Source organism: Mandrillus leucophaeus, unplaced genomic scaffold (genome assembly GCF_000951045.1).
Source record: "Mandrillus leucophaeus isolate KB7577 unplaced genomic scaffold, Mleu.le_1.0 Scaffold410, whole genome shotgun sequence".
Classification (NCBI taxonomy): domain Eukaryota; kingdom Metazoa; phylum Chordata; class Mammalia; order Primates; family Cercopithecidae; genus Mandrillus; species Mandrillus leucophaeus.
The window spans coordinates 297212-308710 of record NW_012104366.1 but is presented as its reverse complement, the minus strand read 5'-3'; the positions used below and the strand labels follow the sequence as shown (position 1 = coordinate 308710).

The 11499-nt window shown below is 45.2% G+C and overlaps 1 protein-coding gene across 1 annotated transcript in view; it reads left to right on the top strand.

Moving 5' to 3' along the window:
• SNX30 (sorting nexin family member 30) overlaps nt 1-11499 on the top strand; it is a 110665-nt gene that overhangs the window by 61482 nt on the left and 37684 nt on the right. Inside the window, exons 5-6 of the mRNA XM_011992462.1 lie at nt 2501-2696; nt 4756-4955. Of these exons, the coding sequence (XP_011847852.1) occupies nt 2501-2696; nt 4756-4955 (396 nt within the window). The remainder of the gene's footprint in view (nt 1-2500; nt 2697-4755; nt 4956-11499) is intronic.

Genomic DNA, 11499 nt, shown 5'->3' with positions numbered 1-11499 from the left:
CCACTGCATTCCAGCCTGGGCGACAGAGCGAGACTCCGTCTAAAGAAAAAAAAAAAAAAAGATGGGTCAGCCTTGGGTGTATTTTACATGCTGAGGGATTAGAAGTTGAGGATACAGACAGGAGAGGGGATCATTGGTCGGGCAAACCCCTTGGTTTGGGGAAGGTCACAGAAGAAGACTTCTGTCACCAAATTCCAGGGTGGGGGTGGGAGCAGATTTTCCCCAAACACCAAGCAACAATTGCCAGCTGGATGTCCACCAGTTTAATTCACACATTATTTACCTGGACATAGCATCAGATCCCACAGACTGGGGACTCAGTCCCCAAGACTGAGAGCTTCCAGATGTCAGACATTAAGTTCAAGCCTCAAAAACTTCTGACCAGCCAGCTTCAAGTTGGGCTTCCCGTGACCCCTTCTTCGGGTACCATTAATTTGCTGGAGCAGTTCACAGAACTCAGAGAAACACATTTACCAGCTTACTGTAAAGGATATCACAAAGGATACAGATGAAGAGTGGCATTGGGCGAGGCGTGGGGGAAGGGACGTGGAGCTTCCATGCCCTCTCTGGGTGTACCACCCTTCAGGAAACTCCACACATTCAGCTCTCCAGAAGTTCTCTGAACCCAGCTCTCTTGGGTTTTTGGGGAAGCTTCGTGACAGCAGCATTCCATCCTCTAGGGTGCGGAGAGGGACCCTGTCTGGAATGAGGGCCTTATGACCCATAGTCAGAAAGCCTGGGGAAGAGTCGAGTGCTGCCTTGGGGCAGGTGAAAGGAGGGCAGGAGAAGGTCAGAGAGATTCTGTTTCCTGAGGCTTAACACACCCAACATTAGAATGAAAAGACTGGAACAAGGGCTGTGGAGGTTATAAGCCAGGAACTGTGGACAAAAACCTATATATATACACACACTGAAACCTCAATAGGAAAGGGTGGGTCAAGAGCAAAAATGAAGGCCTGAAGAAGGAAACGAAGAAGGAAGTGAATTCAAAAGGAGCCTACACTCAGATACTATAGAGACCTTAGCCTGAAATTGTACATCAAATGCGGAGGGACTGTCGGGCCATGTTAGCCGTGAATTCCGCGTCCCCTGCTCTATCCTCTGCATCAGGCCACGTCACCAGAAAGCTGTCCTTGTTCTGGGTTCCTTTATCTCCCTCTAGTCATCCCCTTCTAAGTCTGGGAATTAACATTCTGTTTGTATTGAGGGTGGATATGAGGAACAGACACCTGTACCTTCTGTAAAACCATTTTGGAAGCTACCCTTTCAGTAGGTGACACAGGACAACCTGAAGATGGTATAGATTCCTCTTAGGGTTTGATGATAGGAGGAAGCTTGTTTTATCAGGCAGGCTAATATGCTTTTTTTTTTTTTTTTTCCTTTTTTGAGGCAGTCTTGCTTGGTTGCCCAGGCTGGAGTGCGGTGGCACGATCTCAACTCACTGCAACCTCCGCCTTCCAGGTTCAAGTGTTCTCATGCCTCAGTCTCCTGAGTAGCTGGGACTACAGGTGCACGCCACCATGCCCAGCTAATTTTTTTTTTTTTTTTTTTTTTTTTTTGTATTTTTAGTAGAGACGAGGTTTCACCATGTTGGCCAGGCTGGCCTTGGACTCCTGACCTCAAGTGATCTGCCCACCTTAGCCTCCCAAAGTACTGGGATTACAGGCATGAGCCACCGTGCCTATATTTAGATACAATGGGTTATGAAACTCAGCATATTTCCAGTTTTGCCTTCAAGAAATCCAGGGTTAAAATATTTTGCTGTTTACAGCATCCATCCTAGGCCTGAGTTTTCTAGAAATGTTTTTCTGTCACTGTTTTCTGCTTTCCACCCTTTACTCCCTTTATATGGCTTTAGTTGGGGTATAAATAAATGAGTGATGGATCTCAGAACCTCTGCTCTTCAGTTTTGCTCCTAAAGACAACATAGGGTACTTTGTATGGGATAAACAGATAGCGGATCACGAGGTCAGGAGATCAAGACCATCCTGGCTAACACGGTGAAACCCCGACTCTACTAAAAAATACAAAAAACTAGCCGGGCGAGGTGGCGGGCACCTGTAGTCCCAACTACCGGGGAGGCTGAGGCAGGAGAATGGCGGGAACCTGGGAGGTGGAGCTTGCAGTGAGCTGAGATCCGGCGACTGCACTCCAGCCTTGGCGACAGAGCGAGACTCCGTCTCAAAAAAACAAAACAAAAAAAAACATTATATTAGAAACAGCGTTGTGTTTAAAGGGCAGTGTGCTCCGGTGAGTGAATTTAAGGATTGGAGTTCAGCTCTGCTGAAAGGGATCTAGGTGTCAACCCACAGGAGCCTGAGTCTGGTGGTTATGACGTCCTGTCCAGGGTCCGCGTGTGAATGTGATTAGGGCCTCTAACTCAGCTCCTTGTTTCCCGAGTCCTCCATTTCCAAACTGAAGCTGCTTTTAGAAGCTCTTTTATTTAGTCCTGCCCATGGAGTGAGTGAGTGCTTTGAGCTTATTCACATATCATCCTCAGGACCTGAACGCCTACAAGAAGCAAGGGATAGCATTGCTGACCAGAATGGGCGAGTCAGTCAAGCACGTCACTGGCGGCTACAAGCTGAGGACTCGGCCACTTGAGTTTGCCGCCATAGGTGACTACTTAGATACGTTTGCACTCAAACTGGGAACCATTGATCGAATAGCCCAGCGGATCATCAAAGAAGAAATAGGTGAGCTGTCTGTTGAGGTCTTGATTATGCCCTGCAACCACATTGGCAGAAATGCCATTCGTGTGTACTACAGAGAATCAAACTGCAAAATGCTAAAGTGACAGAACTAGGCCATCTTTTGCTTATCAAAGAAATACAAGGAGGGGAGGAGTTAGGTGTGACTGGAATGTCACTTTGCACCCCATCCTTTGTCCTACTGTGTCAGCCTTGTGTTTGCTTTTCCCATGGCCAGTACTGCTAATTCGCCAGGTGTTTCCTCTTTTATGCTCTCTTAACTTTAGTTTTAAAAGTGGAGACATAGACTCAACTGCCCTTCATCCATAGGGAACAGTAATTTAATAAACAAACTTAGATACATTTTCTGGCAGAAAGATGATTCAAAAGGACAGCATGGGGACCTATGTTTGCCAAAGTTACGACCCTGATGAATCTTCAGACTTGTGATTGACTCACCCACTCCATCCTGTTCATTTTAAACCCACTCCTCCTGCATGGGGCAGTTGCCGGGGCCTATATTGATCCTTCCTAGTTTTTGCCTCCACTTCCTTCCCACCCCTCTCAGGGCCACCTGCTCTGCCGCATCCCAGATTGTTGGGATCTTTTGTCTCCTTACATTCGTGTGGGGTGGACAGACATGAACAGTGTAAATGATCGCACTGGCATGGGAAGCACACTGAGAAGGATTCCCCAGCAGTTGCCATTCACTGGTTGCTAAGCCATGATGAAATGGCAAGACTCCTGGTGACAAGTGATAGGCCAGGTTTTCTTTATGGGGGACAAAATAAATCAACATTTTTTTCCCTCATTTCTTGTACTTGTTCCTTCTACTTGATCCACTGATGATACCATGTGGGGCCCATAGGTTTTGGAGATAGCTTTGGATACCTAAAGCTATCCACACCTAAGGATCGTGTGGAGTAAATTCTGATGGGATCCAAGGGGCTGAGGTGACCACCGAGTGAGAGTGAGTCTGCCAGTGTAAGACCACATCTCTTGTATCAAAATGTTTCCTAAAATGCCATTGTTTATCCATTGTGACTGATTTTTTTTTAACCTTTAAAAACATCTCCCTAAACCTATATGAAACTCTGCCTCCATTGCCTGTTAAAATACTGCTTCGCAGCTGATGTGGTGGCTCCCGCCTGTAATCCCAGCACTTTGGGAGGCCGAGGCAGGTGAATCATGAGGTCAGGAGATCGAGACCATTCTGGCTAACGCGGTGAAACCCCGTCTCTACTAAAAAAATATAAAAAATTAGCTGGGCATGGTGGCAGGTGCCTGTAGTCCCAGCTACTCGGGAGGCTGAGGTAGGAGAATGGCGTGAACCCAGGTGGTGGAGCTTGCAGTGAGCCAAGATCACACCACTGCACTCCAGCCTGGGCGACAGAGCGAGACTCCGTCTAAAAAAAAAAAAAAAATTGCTTCACAGTATGGGTAGGCGAGTGGTTATTTTCTTTTGTTCGTTTGTTTGTTTGTTTTTTGACGGAGTCTCACTGTGTTGCCCAGGCTGGAGTGCAGTAGAGCAATCTTGGTTCACTGCAACCTCTGCCTCCTGGGTTCAAGCAATTCTCCTGCTTTAGTTGGGATTACAGGTGTGTGCCGCCATGTCTGGCTAATTTTTTTTTGTGTTTTTAGTAGAGATGGGGTTTCACCGTGTTAGCAGGATGGTCTCGATCTCCTGACCTTGTGATCCACCCACATCAGCCTCCCAAAGTGCTGGGATTACAGGCGTGAGCCACCGCGCCTGGCCGGCGTATGGTTATTTTTGAAGATGTTTGGTGGATGTGGCTGCTACTGCTTTTCCCCATAAGGCCCATTAACCAGCGGCATGGCATTCCCATCCATGGGATGGAATGGATTGATGTAACATGAGCTGTCAGAGTTTTAAGCAGTTGTGCTAGAAACAGTGTTGTGTTTAAAGAAGAGTGGGATCAGGTGAGTGAATGGCCAAAGAAACACATGTTCATGTAGAGAGCTCTTGGCTGTGGTGATTACTGAGTTAGTAATAGCAGCGACTGCTACCCAGCCAGATTTTAATTGGTTTCTCTTCCCCATTCAGAGTATCTTGTGGAGCTGAGAGAGTACGGGCCTGTATACTCCACATGGAGCGCCTTAGAGGGTGAGCTGGCTGAACCCCTGGAGGGTGTATCAGCTTGCATTGGGAACTGCTCTACAGCCTTAGAAGAGCTGACAGATGACATGACAGAAGATTTCCTACCTGTGCTCAGGGAATATATTTTATACTCTGACTCCATGAAGGTAAGCTGGCTTGCTTCTTGTGTATTTGGATACTTTCTTTGTAATCGCAGTTATCAGAAAGTAATGGATTATTGCCTGTTTGCATGTGATATAAGTTTCCTTCTTCCTGGGTGGGCAGGATCAGACATGTGGACTGACATCATGGACATATAAATGGAACACATGGTTAACCAAGTACGTGAATTAAACAGTTTGGGAAGAAATTCTTACTAGTTTCTCTGAGAGTTCAAGAAGATATAATGTTTGTGAAACAAGAACAAGGATGCCATGGAACAGTAATAGATAATTAGAGCTCTTGGAAGTTAAAACATGATTGCTGAAATAAAACTGAATAATAAAGTTGGAAGGTGAAGTTGAAGAAATCTTAAAGTAAGACAAAACAAAAGTAGTTGGAAAGTAGAACAGAAATGCAAAAGTACTGAAAATGTGAAAGAAAAGAGACATAGGGGATTAATCCCAAAGGTTCAGCATCTGACTGATAAGAGTTCTTGAGAGAACCGGGAAGACTGAGGGAAGGAAATTGTAAAAGAAATAATACAAGAAAATCCCTCAAAGCCGAAGACATAAATTAAAAGGACATGATAATTGCCCAGTAAAAGGATTGAAAAGATCACCAACCTAAAGCCTGTTATTGTGGAATTTTAGAACAAAAGTGATAAGAATTTGAAAGCTTTTTAAAATATAGGGAGGGGCAGATGATATATAAAAGGAACAAGAGTGAGAATGGCTTTGGTCTAGCAGTGGTGAACGAGAAGAGGAACTATGAGGACAAAAAAAATCTTTGGCCTCAAATTCTGTATGCAGAATCCGGAGCGTAGTGCAGGAGGAAATGTGCCAGTGCCCACACCGGAAACTTCCCCAGTCTGCACATAGACTGGCTGGAGAACATCGCTTCAGGAGACTCCAACGATAGTGGCACTGATTAGTGAAAGGCTCAGTCTTCATGACCAATAGAAAAAGATACGTGGCTCAGTGTTGAACAAGCCCACCTCTAAATAGTACCCTCGTACTTCCCAAAGGAGATCTCTAGATGATTAATCCGTCTTTGGAGCAGGTCTAGGGCATCCCATGAGAAAAGACCCGAAGTAGGGACTGACCTGAATTCCAGAGAGCATCCTGTCAGTCAACATTGGGTTGTAAAAATGTAAAACCAGAAAGATCATAGATCCGTGAAAACATTGTACAGCTTGAGAAGAGGAATAAAAAATAATGAATCAACTAGTTATAAAAACAAACTATGATGGAAAACTTTAAGTACTTGCCAAAGGACAGAGAATAGTAACAAACTGCCACATACCCGTTCTCCTTGTTCCATCTTGTCCCATCAGGTGTGAAGGGTTGATATGTACTAAACTGTGGACAGTGGAAAAGGGAGCCTCTGGTGAATCCCATTCTCATGTGTGTGCTATAAAATTGCTAATAAAACACTTTCAAAGAGAGGATTGAATTTGGATCTCTCAGTGACCAGGGAAATGGTATGAATTTCCTTATCTATAAGTTGGAAACGATGGCAGTGATAGGATAAAGTCAGATGTGAGATCATTAGCCTGAGACCACTAGTTGGAAATTATTGGAACTGAGGCTGTAAACCAAAACTTCTGACTGTGAATTTGCAGCTCATTCTCCTGTATCACATTGACTTTTGTTTAAAAAAAATTGGGATATACATATTGAATTTTTGATCCTATGGCCGAAACAAGTATAGAAAGCCATCTTGACTTCCTTAAAATGAACCAGAATATTTCACTTATGGAGTTAATGGTATCTGTTCTTTTTTTTTGAGATGGAGTCTCACTCTGTCACCAGGCTGGAGTACAGTGGTGTGATCTCGGCTCACTGCAACCACCTCCTCCTGGGTTCGGGTGATTCTCGTGCCTCAGCCTCCCGAGTAGCTGGAATTACAGGCACCCACCACCACACCCAGCTAATTTTTGTATTTTTAGTAGAGACAGGGTTTCCCCATGTTGGCCAGGAGGAACTTGATCTCCTGACCTCATGATCCGTCCTCCGCCTTGGCCTCCCAAAGTGCTGGGATTATAGGCGTGAGCCACCACACCTGTCCAGTATCTGTTCTTATAAACAAAAATAAGTTTTTACAATTCCTGGAGTGTCCCTGGATTTGTCTTTTATATATACACACCCTTCATCAAATACTCTCTTAACTTTGCCAGATGAAAAATCCAGTGCATACACAGCTCTGGGATACTATAGTACAGATTACTCTGTTTTTGCCTGTGACAAGTATATTAGTACTTAGTATATATTTGTATTTGAAGCACAATTTAAAAATGTCATATAGCAAGGATTTATCTGGCATCTATAAAACATTATTACACTGGGAGACATAAGCTTGTGTAATTTAAGTTAGATATCAAATAAACATTTGTTTGCTCGCTCTTTACCCCCCATGTGTGGGGCATATGTATTGAGTTTCTTGTTTACTGAGCCTGAAAAATCAGGTCAGTCAGGCTGAGCGAATGGGATTAATTGTACACAGTCTTGTCTGGGGAAGGGCATGGAAAAGAGGAAGTGTGGACTGGCAGTCTCTGAAACCCAAGCTCTATCCCTGATAGTCGCTGAGCTGAGTCCAATTAATAAGAAACAGGGCCACCTGCTCCTCCTCTTTTCACCAGGAAAACGTCTCTGTGGAGTGCCCTGGCCTTGACAGGAGTGATTGGATGGCAAAACAAAGACTGTGTCTAGAATTGTCGGGGTCTGTGTGGCTGGTACTAAAGGCACCAGGAGAATGATAGGTGTCTTAAGTGGCTTTTCCCACCTTTTCACATTGCTGCTCTTTAAGAATTTTTAAGTATATTTTCTTTTTCCGAGAGAGTCATATAGTTCCATTTCCAAAGTGGCTTTCTGACTTTTGAAACATAAGCAGGGCAGACTTTGCTGTGCAGTATGGAAACTAAACATGGAGCAGAGGACTTGCCATAGGCCTGACTGTGGCCTGTTCTTTTTATTTTTGGAGATGGAGTCTTTCTCTATCACCCAGGCTGGAGTGCAGTGGCACAATCTTGGCTCACTGCAACCTCCACCTCTGGGTTCAAGCGATTCTTCTGCCTCAGGCTCCCGAGTACCTGGGATTACAGGTGCACGCCACCACGCCCAGCTAAATTTTTGTATTTTTAGTAGAGATGGGGTTTCACCATGTTGGCCAGGCTGGTCTCAAACTCTTGACCTCAAGTGATCTGCCCGCCCTGGCCTCCCAAAGTGCTGGGATTACAGGCCTGAGCCCCCACATCAGGCCTGTGTCCCATTCTTCATCAGCTGCTGAATGGTCCTCAGAGCTGAGAAAGTCCTGGGTTGGTTTTGGTGAGGAGTTACTGGTGTGGTGAGGTTCTGTCAGTCTATCTTCATCATGGCCTTGAGGGAACCTAATGGTGAATGTTTGTCTTCATCATTTGGAGGTAGTGGTCTGTGCCTTAGGAATTTGACATGGTGGAGGGCTGGTCCATCCCTGGATGGGAAAATGCCAGGGCTCATCTAAGTCCTGTCCTGGTGGGGCTGTGGTTGGGGTTCCTCTCTGAGTTCGAAAGGGCGTTTAGGATCATCTGTTTCATTTGCTCATGGTTGACACGAAGAAACAGACCCTTGTGGGTAAATCTTTCTCTGTTGCATGGCCACAGGACTATACTCCTTAGTGACCAGTCAGCTTGTAGCTGTGTGTTTACTACTTGCCAAGAGGCAAACTGGGTGACTTCAGGCTTTTCAAGCCTGGCCTCTAGTTGTATCTCTTTCGGGACAGTTGTGGCTAGGTATGTTCTGTTCCCTTTGGAGGCAGAGAGCATAGAAAAATAGGGTCATTATCAAGGCACTCAGAACAAATGGAACACTGTGAGTTTAAGCCGTGAACAATGAGAACAGCTTGTACTGGAAAGATGGTTGAAGGCATGTGTCACAAGGTTATGTGTGTGGGGGACAGGAGAGTACAAAGGTTAGTTACCCTTAAGCCCAGACTCGAGTTAAATACCTTGCAGACATCCACAGGTGAGCCCTTATATAGGATTTCACATTCTGTAAACTGTGTGTATGTAAAATGAAATTAGGGTAGCGATGGACTGAAAGAGACCCTTTTGAAGTCCTCACCACTTTTCTGGCAGTGCCTTTTGAGTATTAGCGTTGTCATGACCAGGCCAAGTGTTGGAGAAGCTTTATTCATGAAAATTTGGGCAGGACCATCTTATTTCCCACACTGCCTTATCCATAGAAGGTGGTCAGCAAGTATGTAATCGAATTGGACAATTTGGTAAATTTGCAACACTTACAAATATACAATGATTGCACATTGTACATCTTATTTTTAAGAGATTTATGTCAATGCGCATGCTCATCTCAGGGGTCTTGGTGAATGATTGGGGTGGGATGAGGGTCTGAAGTAAGAGTGGATGAAGAAGGCTGTGGCTGGAGACTTGGATGACATATGGGAATGAGCTGTGCAAGGGTCAGAGGATGGAGCATTTTAGGTACAGGGGAGCAGCCAGTGCAAAGGTCTGAAAGCTGAAATGAGCTCAGAGTCTTTGCAGATCAGAAAAGCTGGTGTGAGTGGAGCCCGGTGAGCAAAGGAGTAAGTGGTAAGCGGTGAGGTCAAAGAGAGGTAGGAGCCTGGTCCTGCAGTGGCATTTTTTTTTTTTTTTTGAGACAGAGTCTCACTCTGTTGCCCAGGCTGGAGTGCAGTTGCGTGATCTCGGCTCACTGCAACCTCCGTCTCCTGGTTCAAGCATTTCTCCTGCCTTAGCCTCCTGAGTAGCTGGGATTACAGGCGCACGCCACGACACCCGGCTAATTTTTTGTATTTTTAGTAGAGACAGAGGTTTCACCATGTTGGTCAGGCTGGTCTCGAACTCCTGACCTCGTGATCCACCCATCTCGGCCTCCCAAATGCAGTAGCATCTTAAAGACCAACTTAAAGGCTAGCAAGAGTCTGGACTTTATTCTAAGGACTAGAAGGGAAGCCATTTAGTTTTATGCAGGGAGATGACAGGATGTGATTTTTACTTTTAGAAGACAACTGGTGCTACAGTATGGAGAATAGATTGTAGAGGATGAGAGTGGTGGTTGAGAAGGCCATTGAGAAGGCTGTCACAGGGAGCTACGGGCAGAAAACTAGGTGGTGGAGCCTGGACTGCAGTGGTAGAGACGTAGGTGGATTTGGGGTATATTTTGGATGACAGGCCAATGGCACTTGCTGCTGTAGTGATGCAAAATAAGAAAGGAACTGGGGTTTTTGGCTTTAGCAGCTGGGTGGATAGCAGTACTGTTTATTGGGACGGGGAGGATCCAGGGAGGAACAGGTTGGAGCAGTTGGGAGTCCACTGTTTTGGGCATGTGGAGTTCAGAATGCCCCCTAATCATTAAAGTGGAGATGTCATGGCAGTTGGTTATGAGTTAGTCTAGAATGGGAATAGAAATCTGGGAGTCATTAGTGTATGAATGGTGTTTAAATCTCTGAGACCGATGGAGATCACATGAGGAGATGTGATTGAGGTGCGTAGAGTGTCAAGGCCTGCGCCTGTGGTGTGGTAATATTTATTGGTCTGTCACCTTAAGAGGAAAGAACAAATAGCAAAGGAGCCCACGAAGGAAGGGTTGGTGTGGCAGGAGGGAAGAAGTAGAGGATTGCCTCCATGAAGCCAAGATAAATGTTTTAAGAAGCAGCAAAATATATCTGTTGGATTTAATAATATAGACATTGTTGGTAATCGAGATTACAAGTGTGAGATGTGAATGCAGAAGTTTTGGTTTAAAGACAAAGTTTGTCTTCCAGTTGGAGATAACTTGGACAACATTCCGGGGTAGTCCTTTTCCGGGGTAGTCCTTTAAATTGTCAGGTTTCTTCAGCCTCCCCACCTCTTCCCCACAGGGCCACAAGGTGGCGCTAATGAGTCAAGCTTCGGGAACGCGACCAGTTGGTGCTGTAGGTTGGCCGTTTCCGGTGCCTTTCCAAAACCGAAATGAAGATCTGGAAGATTGAGTTGTCAGGGAAAAAATGTCCCCTTTCCTGAACAAAAGAGATTATACAGAGTGGCTAATTTCTTGCAGCTAAAATAATGTGAAGAAGCAGGATGTGAAATATACATGATTTCAAAGGATTTTTTAAAAATTAGAAAAATATTAAAATGAAAACTCTGAGATTCCCAGTAATGGCAGACTGAATACACATTTAAACTTCACCAAAATGACACTAAAAGGATTTTGAAAAAAGTCACAAGCCCACAGACAAGAGCAACAGGCAAGGAGGCAGTTAGCAGTACAATTTTGGTGAGTACTAAATGACTCAAGCTGATTTTGAAACCGACAGTGGGGGAAAAAACTGAGAAGTCACCTGGTTTACACCGTGGAACCCTCCAAAAAGGTCAAGAGTTGGCAGCACCGCGCCCCTCTGGGACTGAGGTAGAGGTGAAGGGAAGAATAAATCTAGAGTCTGTTTAAGAATCCTAGCTTCCGGCTGGGCGCGGTGGCTCAAGCCTGTAATCCCAGCACTTTGGGAGGCCGAGACGGGTGGATCACGAGGTCAGGAGATCGAGACCATCCTGGCTAA